The following is a 20,833-nucleotide window of genomic DNA, read 5'->3' as shown; positions in this document are numbered from 1 at the left end:
CTATTGACGTCAAACTCGCACCAGAACACCCCGACATTTGTATGTGTTCCACACATACAAAGAAATCAAAACAAATTAGTCCATAAATCAAGTTGTGTAATGAAGTGAATTGGATGGGGAATATGTAGCGAACATGTACCAAGAAGGCTAAAAAAACAGCAGAAGTCTGTCTGCTATGTGCAAATCAATACCAGCTGGTTCAATATCAAATAATAGCTTTTAAAGGTTAATTAGTTTCGGTTTCTCATTACCAAAGTGTATCACAGAGTGGTACGATTAGTAAAAGTTAATGGACTCGAAAAAAAAAAGATATTACATTTGCAAAACATAACGGAAATGGTTACAGTTGCATGAGTGTGATGGGAGCTATAATCTGAAATGAGAAAACAATGTAATTTTTACCATAAGCAAACCACTGACACACAATGTCTTACAAAAATAATATTTAAACAAGTTTTACAGGAACCAAAGGGCACTTATAGAGAGTTTTAGGGCACATCTACACCAGCTTTTAGTGCATTCAAACTCTAGCTTGTTTGTGTACCAAGTCTGGTTTGTTTCGTCCGTTTCAAATTGAAAACGTATTTTCACCAGGAAGACAGAGGGAAATAGAGGGAGAATATCGTTGGGTCAGGTGGGATTTAAGAAGAACTATATTGATGTCATTGTCAGCAGAAAGTAATATACCAAGAGTAAAGTCTGTGTATAGGAACACCATGGTGTGATCTGACTTACAGCATTGTGTACAGACTTAATATAAATGAAGGATCAATGGAGAAATATACCAGGACCTTTTTGATAAAACCTCAAGTGTGTGTTTTCACACACGACTACAGTCCTAAACACACAATAAAGAAAACTCTTAATTGGTTTCAGAGAAAAAAAGTAACTTGTGTCCCATTGAAAATCTATGAAAAGAACTAAACATCAGAGAAGTTCTGGAGAAAAGACCTCCAGAACTTTTCAGATTTAAAGATGGTTTAAATATTAAGGGATTTAAAAGTGTGGAAAAGTGGGTATAAAACACTTTTTATGTTTTAGTGATTAAATTCACACTAAAACATCACAAAACTGACTGATTTCTTTGAATGTGAGAACTTATTCTCCAGAATGTAGTTAATTGGTTTCTCCAAGCAGAACATGGCTTGAACCTACCAAAAAAATGCAAAAATATTTACATTTCAGTAACTTCCGATAAAAAGGCATTTTCTCTACCACTTAATTGGTTGAAAATGTGAATTTACTTGGGGTTTTTTCCAACATCCAGTGTGAATTTAATTTTAACAGAAGTATTAAAAATAGTCATGTACTGAGGAAATAGTCATTTTATTTACTACAAGTGAGGTCAACTTGTAACCCCAGCTTGGTTACAACCTGTTTGCACCTTCTGTGATTGATTTCAATCTCACAACAAATTACTATTGCATGCTTCTCCAGATGGCGTCCACCAGTAAATTCTTAACAAAATGAAAGTTTCTTTCTGTTACGCAGGATGGCGAGTGGGCCAGGGTCATGACGACCAGCGACACCTTCCTGTGCAGGGCTGTGATCGTCACATGCCCCCCTCATTTGGCAGGTCAGTGTGTGTCTCCCACGTTTCCCTCGACTCGCTAACTCAAATCCTCACTCATGCAGAAGGCAAATATCCCACCCTCTCATCAGGTCTGTTAAATGTGGCCGACCGCGCAGCCATGCGTTCATATCAACAAATTTTCTCAATCTTTTTCTGACTCCGGGGTGCGGGAGTCACTTTGGCTTAAGTGCATTCAGACCGAGGTCAAGTTCCGGGCTCAGGATTTGCTTTAATTTGGTTTTTGGAACCGGTGCCAGAGTTGAGGTCTAAACTTTTAACTGGAGGGGCAAGGTGACATTTGCTATGCTCGGATGTGGGAAGCTGAAAGTGGTAAACACGTCACTGCCTGCTTTCCTGCAATCAAGTTACCAAGTGGAGAAACATTTGGAAACCTGCAGGGGTGTCACATTTGGCGTGAACCATGAAGTTACACTTACCCACTTAAAATAACTTGTAAAAATCATTCCAAGTCGAAAATTAAATTCCAGCATTTTTAACCCGATGTATTTTCCCTTGCAGGTACCTCCTAAATACAGAATATTGACAAGGGTTTTATTAATTTTAGAATTTCATTTGTGCTACCCATGGTTTATGGATTCCTTTGCATCATTTCTGTGAAATTTCAAAATCAGTTTCCATTAAATTAGAGTATTATTGAAGAGTTTAGTCTAGTAGAGTTACTGATTGCCTCCATAAAAAAGGTTAATAAAGAAAAGTTGAGTGAAAGGAAAAAGTGTGGTAGAAGAAGATGCACTCAAGTCCAAAGTCTAATTTTAGTTCACACATCCAAAAGAGAAACTATTGAATATGGTAGAAATGAGATGAGACATAATATTCAGATGAAATAAAGGTTGAATTTGAAGTCATTCCCTATAGGCTGAGCACCGTAATGCTTCGCTGCATTGATGCAGTAATTCATGCAGAAGGAGCCACAACCGAGTATTTAGTGCAGTTACTGTACAGGACATGGGCTTCCATTAGAAGCCCATGTCCTGGGCCTTTATCGAAAATATTTTATATTGTTGTGCCAATTATCTGAAATATTGAATTCATACTTTCATTACATGTAAGCCTCGATAATCAAATAAACATTACTGCCTTAAATCCGTCACTCTGTGTAATGAATTAAGAGTTTAAAAATGATTAAAATTAGCTTTCTGAGATTATTCTGATTTAAGATGAACTGTCAAGCTGTGATGTTTTGACAGTAGGGCTCCAAAGAGTCTTTTTTAAAAATATCAATTTTACAAATTATCTGCCTTTAAACAGTGGAAAGGTCGAGTCGAGACTTTTATTCTTTATTGGCTCATTTTTTAAAAAGCTTGTCTAAATTTATTTATTTATTTTTTTTAATTACGTTTTTTGTAGCTGGCCTTTTTCCGTTTATTTAATTCACTTTAGTTTTGATCTAGTGTATTTAAATAAGGTAATCTCAGGAAAGAAAAAAACCACTTGAATCCAATCATGAAATACAAACATTTCATATTAAACTATGTAAATATTCACATTTGTTCTGATGTTTTCTATCTAAGGAAACCCATCAGATTGTATCGACTTATTCTGAGCATGTATGTTTCAATACAGGAAAGGAAAATTCCCCTTTAATCTTTATCCAGCAGTACTTTCTGTAAAATCGTAATGGCAGTAGTAGCTCCTTTAGGCTTCATTTAAGAGAAAGATGAGGTGAAATTTAGCATTTAAACCTCTAATCAGCCTTGGAACAAAATTAAATTGATTTATTATAAACTACATGTTTCATATTTCACTTTCAACTTGTGCTAAATAATTTGTCTTAGTTTCTGCTCGTTTCCTCCTTCCTGTGATACTGAAGATGATCTTGGCTAAGCATTAAGAAAAATGACTGTTTAAAAAAAAAAAACACCTGGAGTAGCAAGAATGTTTTTTTGAAAGGATGTAGAGACGATTCTTTATGTTGTTTTTATCTCATCCTTCATTGTTTTTCAGTTAAACATAAACAAAATGTCAGCCTGGTTGTTACTGGTAACAACCAGGCAAAATGATGTAGAGAAAATCAGCCGACACCTTCAGGGTACAATTACCGGCAAACCTAAAATTACAAAAATCAGGTGGATCAGTGGATTGCAATCCAAATGTTGGCTGTTGTACAGAATAAAAACTTTATTATGGAAAGTCCACATGAATGTCTGATTACTGTCCATGGATGGTTTGTGGCTCTCAGCTAAAAGCTTTTACCATTTGGTGTTTTTACTTCTTGAAGTACATTAGTGGGCTAATTACTGATTACTGACCATTTCCAATGTTGTTCAAATAGCAGCTGAATTATCAATGTAGTTATTGTGAAAATATATAAATAGAGATGCTTGAAATATACAAATCTCACTTATTCCTATTAACACTTTGCATGTGGCGTCATGCTCTTCGAAATGCCACCTGCTGTGACGGACGTCAAAACAACGTATGCGCTCCTGTAAAACTGTTAAAAACATGCATGTGATAGCCTAATGTCGCTTTTATTTAGTTGATTTCACTTAAAAAATGCTCATAGGGTGTTGTGTGGTCGTCTGTATCAAAGGTGAAAACCCAACTTGTCATTTTATTGTCTAACTTTTAATGAGGAGGAAAGATATGGCGGTGATGGATAGCAGCTGTCAGTCATAATGACTGTCAGCCCTCAGTGTAATATCTGCGAACACTTTTTACAAGTTAACAAGCTTAACATTCATATACTTTATCAATAAGTATGATTAGAAAGATATCAAATATCACATTATGGAGAAGGTGTGTCTAACCATTAGTAACCATGGAAACAATGCCATACCGTCATGTAGCCTAGCATGTATGGGGAAAAAAACTGGTTAGCATCTCGTCTCTTGTACATTTTTAATGCTGCTCCGCTGAATAGGGAAACGGCTTTTATGATATATTGATATAAATAATGCGGTGTGAATTCAGGCCAAGTCGGTAATTTGATCAACACATCAGGAGGAAGGAGGTATGGGTCGGTTTCTAAGCTAACTATTTCCAACTTTTGTAAATATCACCGTCTATGAGCCCCAACCAGGTGTGTTACGTTCACAGAAACATTAGCTTGACTTTGGAAACAATTTCAGTTGCTCTTTTCCCATCCCTCACTTCCAACATCCATCATGGCGCCTCAAATGATTTAGTGACATAGCTGCAAAGGGTTGATGGGGGAATGTGAGAATTTAATTCTTTAGTGCAGAAGAGATTTAGTATTTGAACCTGATTCATTTGATACACAAACAGGACTAGGTAGCCTTATGAATTACTGCATGCGATGGTCGACTCTCTGTTCTGATCTATTATTCCCTTCAAAAGGAGCAAGGTATCGTTTTAGTGAAAGCTGAAAAATGGAAACCCATTCTATTGATACCTGAATGTTTTACTATACTAGAGGGGATGGAGTGGTTTGGTGCTTTAAATGTCTTTACCTAAGACAAAATTTGTGAAATGCATAAATAAATGATCAGATAAATGTAAAATAAAATCCAGTGTTAATGAGACAATGATTCTTTTGCTTTTCATAGCAGTGAACATTTGAACATTGTTTTCCTCAGATCCACTCCTTTATTTACATAGATATAAATATATATTCTAATATGAAGTCAGAAACACACAATAAAACTCCATAATAGTGTCATAAAATTGTCACCACAGGATATCTTTTATACAGAGAAATAAGGCCTTCACAGTCCAAACATCCTAATGTTGTCAATTCCATGACTACTGATGTATAAATACAGGAGCAGAAGTCAGAATATATTTCTTTACCAACAGCTCCTCACACAGCAGCAAGTTACTGACAGCATAGATTTATGAAGCAGCGTTTCTAAAATAAACTTTATTCACAAGGAGTTTTGTTTTTAAAATATTCCTAATTATAACAATAAAAGTTTTTTTCACATCTGATCCAGCTGAATATTCCCCGCAGCATAATCTGAACCAAATTAAACAAACCCAAACGAAGTAATGACTGCAGAATTACATTTTGATACATACATAACTCCACCATGTGCAAACACATATCTCCTTTGCCTTCACTAGGCTGTTTACTTGCACTTCAAACAACCTCAAATCTAGAAATAACAGTTTTCAGAACCTTTCCGTTTGTATGTTGTGGAAAGATGAAAGATAATGGCAGAAAATACAGCTTGTACCTGCACATGATAGTATAGTTCAAGGGTAGTTTTGAAAAATGTATCGCTAACTAAAAGTTAAAATCCTTTTAAGAGCTTACACAGCAGGTAAGAGATGCATCATCCTTCTGTTGACGCCAGATTTTCAGCTAATAGCTCTTTGGGAATCACTTCGTTCAAGCCATATTATTTCATGCCTGCCAAACTGTTTTATGTTGAGTTATTCTTAAGTTTAACTAAAGAAAATAGGAGCAGATACACAAAGATTCTAAAAATCATCTGTATTGAACTTTGTTTCTATACATAATTGGTTCACAAGTGATCCTTAGGCAACATAACTAAAAAAAACTTTGTTTTGATTCTGAAATCAACCAGAAAGCAGCACACAAAAACAATGAACAGATCATATTTTCGATGAAGAAAATTCTGCCTATTATAGAGTTCATTGTGAGGCCATGATAGATTTGTTTGGTAAAAACACCTCCACACATAATTTCATGATGGAAACAAAACCTGATGAGGTAAAACCTTACAAAATACTCGATTCCAAGTTGAGCTACATGGTGGAGCAGTTGTTAGCAGTTGTCTTGAAGAGAGAAGCTCAGTTTGCTTGCTACATGGCTGTACCCATAAAGGAGGAGATGAGGAAGCTTTCAGAGGGTCAATACAGTTTTCACATATTAAAATAGGCAGTTGTATGTGATCTTAAGAGATGTGAGTCATTTAGATCCCACAAGTTTTATTTTGTGCGCAGTCCGGTGGGGTTGCACTGACCCTGCGTGCGCCACAGTTGTGGACTACTAACGATATGCGTATCGGTATATATGTGTGCGTGTTTGTGATTGAGACTAGGTGAATGTGACTCTAGTGTAAAGCCTTTGAGTGGTCAAAATGTTTGGAAAAGCTCTATATAAGTTCAGTCCATTTATCATTTTACTAGTTTATTTTTTGTTTGGTTTTGGAAGTCAAGAAAAAAACTGACTGGACAAGACCCCGTCTTCCACCCTGTCTGACTGTGATATTTGTTGCTTTCCTTTTGAGCGTCGCGGTAAGGCAACGGAGGGTAAGAAGTAACAATTTCCAGTTTTGTTTGCTCTTCACCTCCTTCTTTCCAGTCTCTCACCATGCTCTCCAAAATTCCTAAGTTCTTTTGAAAAATCTAGAGGAGCTTGAAATTTGTTTGAGGTGATTTTGAAGTCTCAAGAACTGCAGTGAGAAATAAAACATTTCCACTTCCTGATTTGATTTTAGAACTAAAAATTGCATCAGTCCCATTTGTTCATTCACCCAATTCTTTTCTAGTTCTTTCATAAAACATGCATTGAACCCTGATTCTCGCTCAGATCCCAATAGGGAGAGACCAAGACACGAGAATAGCACTTAGACCGAGCAAGAGAAGATGCACAAATTGAAAAATGAGATGAAGGGAAGCGGGGAGTGGAGCTGATGCAGGTTGAAGTTGAAATGGGAGTCAAAGCTGGCCTGCCAGCAGCCGAAGCTCGAGCCTAGCTGTGACTGTGCCTGTTTGTACTAAGCTGGCTGCAGATCTGTCACTCAGAGCCTTATACTCGGAGCAATGGAACATGGCCAGGATTCCTAATGAGACAGGTCTGAGAGCGGCGTTGAATTATGCAGCATGGATTGCTTTAGCTCTTATGCCACTGTTCAACGCTTGGGCCTTAAATCAGCGTGGTGAAGTTGACGAGGATCCTTGAAATAAAAAGAAGTCAGCTCAGTGATTGAGACCTCACCGTGGTAAGGAACCGTGGTGCATTAAGTAGCTGGAAGCAGCATGTGCCGTGTTTCATTTTAATACCCTGCATGGGGAGGAAACAGGACAGATGCAGTTGATGGTGAGTTTGTTTGTGGAAGTCAATCTTTGGGCAGTAAAGATTTACAGCAGTGAGCCTCAACATGGATGTGTTGTGTACAAATCTCACGTTCAAATCAATTCTCATATATCTTACTCCTGAACAAATTAAAGAGCATCTGAAGAAACAAAGGAGATGACTTTAGGTCCAGGGTTGGTCTGGCACACTCCCGATAAGTTATGCCTGTCCTGTTCTTGGCTTCTGGATTTATCTCCCCAATCATCCATCATCCATCCATCCATTATTTATGATGACTACGGCCATTTTTCTATCCTGTTTGTTGCCACTGTCCTCACTCACCTCAATGATTTATGAACTTGTTTGGTCTCAGTGCATCTTTGAGATTAGCATGCATGGAAAAGCTGTTAGTTTACCACGTTTGCTCATTCTGCCACTTCACAGACTAAAATCCCAGTGCAGCCTTTCGCAGCAGCCACTTTGAGTATAATGCAATTAGGCATGCTAATTTAGCAGCTCGCGTCGACATGTTTTCCTGTTTCTGTTTTTTTTTTTTTTTTAGGGGGTGGGGGTGTTGGAAGTGCTGCGTAGTGCAGTCTGTCGGGCCGTGTCACACTTATCCAAGTGTGCATGTATTTTTCATCCAGCGGAGTAAAGCCTAAGTTCTTGGCGACTCTTTCAAAAGTATCCGAACCTTGGCTTTGACTATGACCCAACTCGACAATCAGCCAAGGAACATCTATTTAACATCCATTTTCTCATGGAGGGGAAGCTGCTGTGTAAATAAAGCAGGCCTGGCCAGTCGCGTGGAAGCGATTGCATCTGAAACTCACTCTTTAGTCCAGAGCCTTGTTTACGTTAGTGGAAAACAGGTAAGCAGCACATTTGAACCAATTTGCCAGCTGACTCGGTGTGAGACAGATTTCTGGGTCAGCGCGTTTGCTGTGCTGTGAATGAAACTAATGGAGCCTAATTCAGGGATTAGACATGAAGTGGGAGCTCCAGCGATGGCGGAGATAATTAACACGGTGTGATTCTTATCTCATCCAGTTTCATCACAGTGGAAATAATTTAAACTTTCTCAGTGCTTTCTGCTCATGAGCAACTTGGTGAGTGCTGAGAGGAAGATGAACAAAGCTTCCCTGACTAATAAAGACTGCCAAATGATGGAATTATTTTTAAACTGAGTATATTTCAGTTAGTGAACAAGTTAGTCAACTTTCTCCATCTGAACAGAAACAAAACTGAAGTTGTCTTTATATCCAAAGATGATCTAGAGTCAACACACAGCTTCAGTTATTACAGCTAGAAACTAACAATCAGGCATGAAACCTGGGAGTAGTGATGGACTCTGACCTAAATCTTCAGAGCCACATAAAGACGGTTACAAAATCAACCTTCTATCACTTGAAGAACATTTCCAGGCTTAAAGGACTAATGTCTCAGTGAGATCTGGAGAAACTCATCCATGCATTTCTCTTTAGTCGCATTGATTACTAAAACAGTGTCTTTACAGGTGCAGCTGATCCAGAACACTGCTGCTGGTGTTCTGACTAAAACCAGGAAGATGGAGCACATCACCCAGTTTTAAAGTCCCTGCACTGACTCAGAAAATAGACTTTAAAATACTTTTGTTAGTTTATAAATCACTGAACAGGTTAGCCCCAAAATACATTAAAGTTTTGTTGTATCACCTTTCCAGACCTCTCAGGTCTTTTGGTTCAGCTCTGCATCATCAGAACCAGAACCAAACAGAGAAGCAGGATTCAGCATAATTTGACAAAATGTAAAGTTTTATTACTTGTTTCATAATTGAGTGAATGATCACTTTGAATTGGCTTGTTGCTGAAGAAACCTTGACTTATATTAAGAGGCAAGTGCAGTTCATTGTAAAAGTATTCTTTCACATTACAACCACAAACTTTATGATGTTGGGAATTTAATGTAATAGACCAACACAAATTACTGTACAATTATGCAGTAACTTTAGAATATTGATGTACTGAAGAGTTCTCTTTCAGATCTTCAAAGTTTAGGTTGTTTTATAACCCAACCCTGCTTTAAACCTTCTCCCCGACTCGTCTATGTTCCTCTGTCTTTATGACGCAGTTTGTTAATCAGCTTTAGGAGCTTGATACAAATGTAAACTGCATTCTTCAGTTTATAACCATACATCTTTCTCTTACATTTCCCACTTATGCATGTATTTGTGTTGGTCTATCACATAAAACACATTAAAATACATGAAAATTTCAATTTCCCATTGAAATTGGGATTTTCAATGTAAAAAGTTAAAGGGGAATACTTTACCACAAGACATACAGTGCTTTGCAAGTATGTTAATGATAGTATATGCACAGAAAAATGTTGGAGGTCTCTTTCAGCTGCACAGCTTTCCATTTTCATAAGTGTCAGAGGTCTGAGTAGGTAATTCACTAAAGGGTCTGTGGTGGAACCTGCTTTTAGATGTAAACCTATCTTTAACATTTAGATTAAGTGGTTGATGAAGAATGCTCCCAGTTTCTCATGGCCTTACAGTTTATTGCTGTAATTTTTCTTCTCGTTTTAATGGCATCCATTTGTCATTATTGCCTTGTTCTTTAAAATTGCCCGTGTGTATGGATACCTTCCCAGAAATGTGAGGTAAAGGGTACTCTGTATCTTTATGATATAAAAAAAAAGATTCATTGCTGCTCTTTCCTGATCCACATTAAATTGCCTCAGCCACACACTAAAATAAAAATGTTGGGCAAACCCTTAAGTTTGTCATGCTGCGTTATTCTCTCTAGTCTGTTGCTTTTTGAACATAAAGAAAATGATCTAATTTCATAGCATGTACAGTAATAAACCTCAGCTTTTGTGTTTCTCATCATACATTTCCATTTGCAAGCTTAATCTTTGAATCATCAACTGTTTGATAAAATGCATGTATTGGAGAGGCTTTACATGTTTCACTGTCAGACCTTGAAAGGGCTTTTTGCAGTGCTTGAGAGTTCTGCTTAACCCTTGTGTTGTCTTGCGGGTCAAAAGTGACCCATTACCATGTTTACCTGTAGAAAAAATACCCTAAATAACCCTTTCTGGTTTGAAATTTTATGACTTTTACTAAATTGGCCCCAACATTAGAAAAAGTGATACTTTGTTTTTGTTTATATTGCCATGTGGGCTGTTCACCACTAGGGTACAAGGATTATCTTATGGGTCATTTTTGACCCGTACATTATAAATCATTTAAGCATCAGAAAAAAGTTCAAAGGCCACACACAAACTCTAATACACACCATCCCACCTTCACACCTTTTGTTCCCTTTCAGTATAATTAATTTAGAAGTAATAACTTCACATTTATATAATTACAATAATAAATCTTTACTATGTAAAAGAAAACGGCTACAAACACTTGCTTTGTGGTAAAACAAAAAAAGGGTGTAATACTGTTCGTCTTTTTGTATTGTATAACAAATATATATGATAAAATATGAATAAAACTGAGTTGAATTGATAAATAACAGATTGTTTCATCATGCAAAATAGATTTTGGATTTAAAATCCAGTTAATTTGCTTTATGTTGGGGCTTTTGTTAGGGTGGGTCATCTTTGACACGTAGGGCAAGAGAAGTAAACAGAATGTTAGGATCGAACGAGGGTTAAGACGGCATTATGAAATGTTGAAGCCTTCTCCTGGGCTCTTACTGCGATTTGACTCGGATCTCTGTGACAGAGGAAATTGAGAAAGGAAGGTCAGCGGGTTTCTAGTGGTGTATTTGTCAAAATGAACTGAGACAGGATGAAATGCAGTGGTGCTTTAAAATGAGAAGGTGAGATTAAGACAACTTGGGGAAGCAAGGTTTAGACACCAGAATTTGTGTTGACACTTGGTCTTTAATATACCATGAAAAGATATGTTGTGAGAATTTCAAAAAATTGCAGGATTTGGGTAGATTTTACTTTTAAAATGTTGGAACACTTTCCTTTATGTCCCAATCCTGCATATATCCAATGATTTTTAAAGCATCTTTCATCAAGTTCTAGCATTCATATTTTTTTCTGAATATCAACACAGAATGAGCGCATCTCCTTCTGACAGATTCTTTATGTGGCTACATGTATTGAGTCTGTAAAGACATTTCAGAAATGTCAGATTGAAAGCCATGTCAAGGCTCTGAGAACCATGCAAGGCTGGGGTGATTCGAACTCATTTTCATTTAGGGCCAAATTAAGATTATTAATGCTCTTAAAGGGCCGGTTGTGCCAGAACATATTGATAAAACCTGTTCAGAAACTGTTAAAATATCATTGAATTCTTAAAATTAAATATTATTGAACATCTTTTCAGTCCTTCCAGTATTTTGTGATACCTTTTGTGATTTTTGCAATAAAACATCAAAGTGTTTGTGGTACTAATTTGGAAATATTTGCAATATTTGCACTTATTTATGGCAGTAAATGGGACTTTTTATTACTCAGTGTAGAGATCATGGACTATAATCTGACATCAATCAAGGCTGAGGCAGCTGTTTAGTACAAGTAAGAAAGTTTTTTTTGACAATTTTTGAGATAAATCTGCAATAAACTCCCAATTATGTATTGGCACAAAAAAGTGAGGGGTTTTGTTGATTTTGCTTGAATTTCCATAATAGTTATCAAGAACGTGGAGGGACTGGCTGATATAATTTGGCAGTAAACAGATTAAAAACTGCGTTGATTTGAATGATAACATAATATTTAAGCCCCTCGGTGTTTAGTCTAGAATCTAGAGGGCCACATAAAAAGCTGTGGTGGGCCAGATTTGGCCCACAGGCCTTGAGTTTGACACATTTGATGTAGGGGAAACAGAAAAGAGAAGAAAAAAATAATATATTAATTATAAAGTTATGAACTGCGTCTGTTTAAAATATCTTGGAAGTGTGTAAATCGCAAACTTTAAAGACCATGGGAATCATGCAAGGAAAAAAAACTAATCAAAAGAAGAGGAAAGAGGAAAAATAAAAGAAAAAATTAGAAAAAAAGAAGTAAAAAAGTTTTGACCCAAGTCACATGGTTTAAACGACAGTTATTCCTGATATTGACCAAATGTATGTAAACTTTTGAATTCAAGGAAAGTTACAAAAAATGTGAAGTTTTCTGACATTTAGCAAATAGAATTAATTTAGGTAATTAGCTAAACTAAAGGAAGAAAAGTTTGCTCTGATTTATCTTGAGACAGTGTGAGAAAAATGTCTTTCCTTTTATTTAATCCATAAAAATACGTAAAAAAAATGTTTGGCTCATCAAGTGTTGATACTGATTAAAAATATAAATACAAATAACCTTGTCACAACATATTCTTTGTCAGTACTCTTAATTTTACACCTAAAATGTCCTTGTTCTCTATGGACTCATCTCTCTTTGCTGGTTAAATGATGCTGCACTCAGAGTTTGCAAAAAACAACTTTGAGTTGTCATCTTGTGAGCACTTTAAAAGTCTTTGACCCCAGAAATAAAAACATGAATATTGGGCGTTGCTTCACTTCATGAGGCAACGGTTTGAGCTGCTGCTCCTTTAATGGATCCTTTAGCTGCTATAAAGAAGGTCCATTCATTTATGTTTGAGATTCTTTTGGAAAAGTCGATCTTGTCGTTGACAGACTAAGCCCTTCCTTGTTGTATCCCCTGTAGAGAAGCATGGGAGAATGATCAATAAGGTCTTCAAAAGGTGCCAAAAGCAATGCACATTCTAAAGGCCAAGAGAAGAAATTGATGGGTGTCTGAAAAAGTGAAGAGTAGTGATCCGATTTTGTCACTTTAGTGGAAAAACTGCCTTTTAGAGGGTTTTTTTTAGACTTTCTTTTCATTTTTACAACATTTAGTTTGAGAGTTTGAGCCACTCTCAAGAGAGTTTGAGAGTTTGTTCAATGCCACATGTTCTTGATTATGACTAAAAAAGATTGCATGCACAAGTATATCTTACCTTCTTGTCACAATCTTGGTGTTTATGTGAAACACCAAGATAAACGTTTATTGTATTCCCTAAAGGGGGCGCAAAAGAAAAAAAAAATCTTTTGCTTTTATTATAAAAATTTACTTAAAATGTATTTATTGAGAGCAAAGTGGAACTGAAGTTAAATATCTTGTTTGTGCGCACAAACCCGACAGAAATGTCAACCACTAGAGGTGCAAAGTTGTTAATGAATCCTGGGAGACGGCCATCTTTAAGTGCAACACAAATCAGCTCTTAAAAGTATTGACTGTTATGTATTTTTCCTCCAATTAATAATTATGCGCTACTTTCTGCTGAGTTATTACATAAAATCCAAATGATTTTCGTCACAATTTGTACTAGGAATACTTTAACAAGACATTGTATCTGATTCAAACAAAGTTCAAGCTAATTCTCAATCAGCTGAAACAAATAGGCGCCAGCATGAGGCACCTATTGACAAGCTTTAAGTTATGCATGTGCTGGTGTCCTTCAAACAGCTATGTGACCATGTCAAATTAGTTTGCTGCCACTTATCATTTCCCAGTTATTCAACTTTACTGCCGGTGGCTCATAAATTTAGTTCAGCATTGTTTTGAGGTTAGTGGCAGGTCTTGACAGTTGAAAAATGATGCATCACCTCTTTCCTGTGGTTCATTTGTTAATAGCCTGGCTTGTGGCCAGATGTTGCCTCACCTGCCAGGCGTTCAGAAAAGGTCTCGCTTTGCCTCCTGGGGATTAGCACTGCAAGAAACGAGCAAAATAGCTTTAGTTTGTGGGAGTTGACTGACAACAAAGATTAGTTTAGGTGTTGTATTAATTAATAGTTTCTTTTCTGGAGCGATTAATCTGAAATGCTGAAGTGATTAATCCTATCTGACCAATAAAAACTGCTTGATTTAAGTTACAAAACATGTTTATTTACAAAAATACTGACATTAATTGACAAAGATGTTTGGTAGTCATAAAAAGAAATAACACTGGTAAAATAAAAGTTTGAAAATGGAACAGATTGAAAACTAAACAATTTTAAACCTTGAGGAATTTGAATCTTTGTCTTCAGGGAACAAAATGTCTTAAATAGTGAAAATCAAACGCTTGGTAGAAACCAATCAAGAACAGTTAACTCAGTGCAGTGGTGGTGACAAAAACGTCTCAACATATTGAGACAACAGTTGTGTAGCCTTATGGAAATCAACCTTCATGGAAACAAGTCAGTTTAGATTAGACGTTGTGTGGGGTACCTTTGATAAGCTCAGTAAATTAAATTAATAGGTTCTAATCTGTCAAAAATTAGTCTGAAGAATGAGTTACTTTTTTCCCGCTGAACAAGCCGGCAATTAAGGAAGCAAGAAAGTCTCTGTATGTTTAGAGCAGACACTGAAATCGATTGCATGTCAACTGAAATGGAGCCATTAGGAAATGGTCATTAAATCATCATATCTGATCAGAACGAAACGTTGCTTAAAACATGTTACTGATGCTCAGAACAAGATAAAGAATAACACAAATCTTTCAGATTTACGCAAAAATAGATGAAAGAAGTTTCAGTTAGTTTACAGTCAATAATATATATATATATATTTATCCCATTAGATTCAGAGATGGCATTATCCCAAAGCGTTCTGAATTTTTAAATTGGCTAAATAAAAGCGTCCATTTAAGAAAACCTTGGTATATTTTGACAGGCATTCAGAGAGGACTACTCTTTTCACTTTGGCACCTCTTGAGGTAATGAAAACATAAAAACTTTGTCCAGGCCACAACATCAAAACCAGCAAGGACATTTTTAGGTTGGCTCTTAGAAAAACAACGTTTGTATGTGAAAGGTCAAATCCAATGTAGATTAGTTTTTTCTTTCTGAATATATTTGTTTTTCCTTTTCTGAGAGTAAGGATACAGATGACAAAGACAAGCCATGAGAAACAAAAAACAAGCAAAGCCATGAAAATGTTCAAAAATTGCATGAAAAATATGCTTTTCCATTCCACCTTCTTATTGTAGTTGCTTTATAAGAGTTATGTCCCGTCTTTGTTTATCCTCCAGCAAAGATCCAGTACCAGCCGGCGCTGCCCAGCATGAGAGAATTCCTCACCCAGAACATGCCTGTCGGCCATATGATGAAGTTTATTGTAACATATCAGACGGTGAGTAGCAGCGGATCACTAGAAAATATCTGAAGACATTTAATGCCGCCTGCGAATGCTTCTCTGACAACAGCCAAATGTTTCTGCGACCGAGTTAGTCTCAGTGAGGATAAAATTTGACCTTAAACGTTGGAAGAGTTTACAGTCTGTGTCTTATCCTGTCTGTCATGCCATCTTGTTTGGGTAAAAGGTGATCCGTATTTGATTATCTGTGTTAATCTGCTCAGCTGTTTGGAAATACAGGCCAGATAGAAATGCAAAGTCACCAATCTGTGTTGCAGAGCATTACTGTTCATCCTGAACAGATACTTCTGTGACAGTTACATGGGTTTGTTTCCCAGGAAATATGCAAAAATCCCATTATTTTCCTTGAGAGGCCTACAGTACGGAGTACCCCAAGGCTCAATCCCAGTACTCCTCCTATTCAATATCTATATCCTCCCATTAGCTTACGCTGTAACAGAAAATAAGATTAGCTACCATAATTATGCAGATGATACACAGCTCTACATTTCGATATCACCAGGTAACTCTAAACACATCCATCAACTCAACAGATGCTTATAACAATATGTGGATGTGTCTTAATTTCTCCAGCTGAACAGAAACAAAAGTGAAGTTATTGTGTTTGGATCTGGTATCAGACCGGAACCTTCAGAGCCACATAGAGACAGTTAAAGTCAGCCTTCTGTCACCTGAAGATTATTACCAGGATTAAAGACAAAGAGAAAGTGCTATACAAATAATCTAAATTGATTGATTAATATACAAATAATTATGCAATGTTGAGGCTATTATTTTTCAAAATATCATTTAGCTTTGTTTTAAAAGATTTTTAGAAGGAGTTTCTGGAGTATTGTTTCTCCGAATTCTGCAATAAATATGAAGGCTTTGGGGAAAATGGATAAAAATATTAGTGTTTTGCTAGTTGCTAAAATCTTATGTTGCTCATATACCACATTTAGCAAATAGAAATAATTCTAGCAATTCTACCTGATCTAAAACAGAACACAATGAGTTTAATTTAACTTTACACAGTGAAGGAAAAATAGTTGCTTGTAGGTAAATATTTTACCTAATTTGTCTTTGTCTGGTTGATTTGTGTCTGGTTGTCTTCGTTTACCTCTGTGATTAAATGCACTCTGTTTTACATATTTTATTTTGGGCATTCAATTTTATTAAGTTGTGGGGCTTGGAACCCGTTTAACTGTTTGCTGTTCTGTTGGTTGACAAAGTCAATCATTCCAGACTCAAACAACAGATGATATCGCACCGTTGTATGTTTGATTGATTTTCAAAATTGCATTGCAAGTTCTACGTGACCTAAATGAGGGTCAAGTTTAACATAAACTTATAGGAGACCCAGAAAGATCCTAGGCTGGTTGTGTTGCAAGTTTGCAATCAGCTTTCATTAACACCCTTATATAACTCTGAAATGTGTTCACATATTTCACTAAAATTAAATTCTCCATATACAAAAATGAGCTTTGGAAGCTTCAGCTTCAAACCGCAAATAAATGCAGAGCTGAAGACTTTGCACAGCATCTGAGATTCATTTTCTTTCATCTTCATTTTGTACTTTCCAACCACACCATTAATTACCAGAATGCACCTTGTTAGTAGATTAAATTTGCCAGCTGTAATGAATGCAGGGTCATTAGTGCTCATGCAAACATTTATTAGATCTGCGCCTCGGTGGCACAGCGGGACACATTTAGATTCGCGGGAACACGTAAAATATTGTTGGCTGATTGACAGTGTGGCTCAGATGAAGCGCTGGTCCTCTTCCTGCGTGTCTGCGTGGAGTCGCCGGTTTCATGCATGACTGAAGAGCTCACTTTATACTAATTACAGCTGTGCGTTGCAGCCTGAGGGGGGGCAGGTCTCGCAGACCTCAAATTAAGGTCACAAAGGTAAAGTATAGGGTACGCTCTCCTCTGGAGGATGGAAAATACTTGGCTGAAGTGTTGGGGAAAAGATAAGGAGAAAAAAAACACTTTTAAACGAAGCTGAAAGAATGATTAAAAAAGCAGCAGACATGGCAACCTGCTGGCCTGACGGCTGGGCCACATCTGACATGACAGCAGCTTCCGCGGTTCAATACGCTGCTGTGAGGTGCTTGTTTTGTTCAATTTCCCTTGCCCTCCATGTTTTCTGTCACTCTCTGCTGCCTGCATGTTAAAAATAAGAAGAATGTATTTTTCATCTTAAAGGAAGAGAGATTTCTATATGGATCCTTAACTTCAGCTTGTGCCTCATTGCTGCTTTCTTCTTCTGTAGTTTTGTATTAATTATGTAAGAAGATGCAAGCTACTTCACTGAGGGGAACTTGAAAGTGCTCTTTAAAGTCTCAAGGAAGTCACAAAACAATCTTATCTCCATTATGATATGCTTATCTTTCTCCTACAGCACATCCAGTCCTTTTCTCTTTGACATGTCTAATGCTATGCCGGAGTTGATTTAGCAGTTTTCTAATTAGAATAGAAATGTCCTTTATTGTCCCACTGAGGGGAAATTCAGGATAATTCGGGATAATTAACTCCAACCTCACAACCTTTTGCTATTATATGTTGAACTTATTGGTTGTTTGCTTCAAGATGAGGACACTATGTTAACTTTTACCGAGCTAAAGATAACCAAAGCTGTTAATTCTGGTCAGATAAACAAGTGGATCTAATTTTACAGCTACACATGCATCTAAAGTAGAGAAAAAATATATATATTGTGAAAAAATAATATATTTTTGTCACTTCCTGTTATCTGTGTAAATTCTGCTCTTGCCTGCAGCCCGAATGAACCAAATGTTACATAATAAAAGCGACTTCCTTTAAAATGTCTGAGTATAAAAAATAAAGAGGCAGGTTCAGACTGTTTATTCACTGAAAACTTATTGCTTCAAATTCTCCTCTGCTGTTTTTCACAGTGATTTTTCCTTTTGAGTTTTGGTTGTTTTGCCCTTTTTTCCCCACAAACAGCAAAAGCAAAATTACCATTTCAGTTCTATTACTAAAATTTTCAAAATTAAAAACTCATTTTTGAGTTTCTCCTAATTAAAAATATGCTCTAAAATTATGTAGCTTCTCTATATATGTGTATTTAAAACCATGCAGTAGCTATCTGCAATAAAAATAAATATTAAGTGCTTCCATTCTCCATCCTTTAATATGGCTTTGGATGCAGGCAATATCTCTTCTGATTTGCTGCAGTGATTGGCACAGATTTTATGCCTTAATGCTATTGGACAGTGACCAAAGTATCTACTTTTAACTTTAAAGTCACATGCAGAGAAGTTTTGCTTGCAAGTTTTTGTTTTGTGAACATCTAAATATACAAACAAGGAAACACACTCCACCTTCCATTCTCTTTTATTTCACAAAGTTGTAATTATTATATGTTTTGAACTCAAGTTCTTCCAAAAACATGCAATATTCGATACTGTATGTTGACTTTATTTATTCCTCACATTGTACTGTGAAATTTTTTAAATTTCCAACAGTTATAAGCTTTCAGATCTAAAATTCAACCTTCTGTCAAGTCCTTGTTTTCACTGGAGACTGAAAAAGAAATCGCTGCTTGCAGTGGCCACCAAGGCTCTGAGTTTGTGGGATCTTGTCATCGCAGCGCCTATTCTTTTCATTTTTGAGGCCGTTTTCAGGGAGGTATTTCCGAACGGCGCCGGTGTTTTGACTGGAAACGGCTTGAGAGGAATGCGCTCTGGAGAATACAAGCGGCTCCATTAAAATGACATCAAGAACCACCAGCAGTCCCTGTTGATGCGAGCGGAGGAGTGAGCTTAGTGCACTAAACTGCCATCTTGCTTCCCGTCTCCCTGGCGGGAACATCTCAGAGAGTGGCTAAGAATTACTCTCGTGTGAAAACCTATAACCAGAGGAACTCGGAGACTCGTGATAACAGATGGCAGCAGAGTTCTCTTTAGGATGACATCCTCGTTCAGCGCGCAGCAACACTTTTGCCCCATCAACTCGCCAAGCTGATTTTGCATTATCAGCATAAATATTTCAGTCTGCATTCTTGATTAGTTTTATCCCCCCATTGGGTGCAATCTTTGAAGCACCAGCTTGTCCCTCTCACGGTCTGAGTCCACGGAGGGTTTCTCAGGCGGGCGAAGGCATCTGTCTCTTCAATTACCAGTGACAATGCCCCCCTCCCCCAAGTGGTAGGTTATTTACCGAGGCAATGCCAGTAGCAATGGAGTCGTCTTCATGTAGTTTAATAGGGCCTGAATGTAGAAAAGGAATCCTATAAAGCAGATTGGAGGCATTCGCCTCCAAAATTGCTGGTAAATTTGTAGAATTTTGTATCGTGTGCTCACAGATGGCCCCTCCTTTGGGGCTTTATTCAATTAGGAGTATTATTTTTGCTGTAAATTAAAAAAAACTTTAAGAAATATGCCAGGCACTGCAGATTATTTATACTTAAAGGGACAGCGTTATGTAAAATTGACTCTATTTGACCTTCACACCAGGTTATAAAGTTGTCCCCTCGTCAAAAACATACCTGGAGTGTTGCCTTGATTCTCATGTCTAAGAAATCCTTTAATCTTCACGGCAACCATCCAGTTGTGCTAAACGCTTGGGTAGAGCTAGCCCCGCCTTCAAGACGCAGCTCCTCCTGCAGTTTCCAAGCCATAGCTTCCCCACTCTGCTCCTTCAGACTAGCCAGCAGCAATTAGCAAACACCTGGTGGAACAGCGCATCACTGCGAGCTGCTTCTAAGTGAAATGCTGGTTAAAAACTTTAAAGGGTAAATAGAGGAGCGAAGCTGTGATGGCTTCCTGAAGGCGGAGTTTCAAAAAGTCAGGAGTTTTTAAAGAGACAGTGGCCCAGTTTCAAGGTGTTAAACTACAAAGCCAAATTTCTTTGTCAAATTTGATATTTTTATAGCAACTTAAAGTAACATAGTTTAATTGTGCAGTTTCAGAAAACACATAACTGGTCCTCTGAACAATGTAAATATGGAAATAAATTGCATAAAAATTATCAAGCCAGAAAAATCATTGGCATACATTATTTTTTATGCTTGTTGAGGACAAAGAACAACAACAACAACAATCAACCTTGACCTTCCAGTTGATTTTGAGTTGTTTACATATTATGTCAGTAAATATAATGTTGGCAGACTATATATTTTTTACGTGTCAAAGGAAATAAATTACACTTTTTCTG

General features: G+C 37.0%; 1 protein-coding gene across 1 annotated transcript in view; it reads left to right on the top strand.

Moving 5' to 3' along the window:
* The window catches only part of LOC106699643 (probable flavin-containing monoamine oxidase A), a 64,757-nt gene that overhangs the window by 16,482 nt on the left and 27,442 nt on the right, over positions 1 to 20,833 (top strand). The window contains exons 7-8 of the mRNA XM_023337982.1: positions 1,492 to 1,576; positions 15,547 to 15,647. Of these exons, the coding sequence (XP_023193750.1) occupies positions 1,492 to 1,576; positions 15,547 to 15,647 (186 nt within the window). The remainder of the gene's footprint in view (positions 1 to 1,491; positions 1,577 to 15,546; positions 15,648 to 20,833) is intronic.

The sequence above is a fragment of the Xiphophorus maculatus genome, chromosome 8 (assembly GCF_002775205.1).
Source record: "Xiphophorus maculatus strain JP 163 A chromosome 8, X_maculatus-5.0-male, whole genome shotgun sequence".
NCBI lineage: Eukaryota > Metazoa > Chordata > Actinopteri > Cyprinodontiformes > Poeciliidae > Xiphophorus > Xiphophorus maculatus.
Note: the sequence above shows the minus strand (reverse complement) of the source record. Positions and strands in the feature narration are given on the sequence as shown.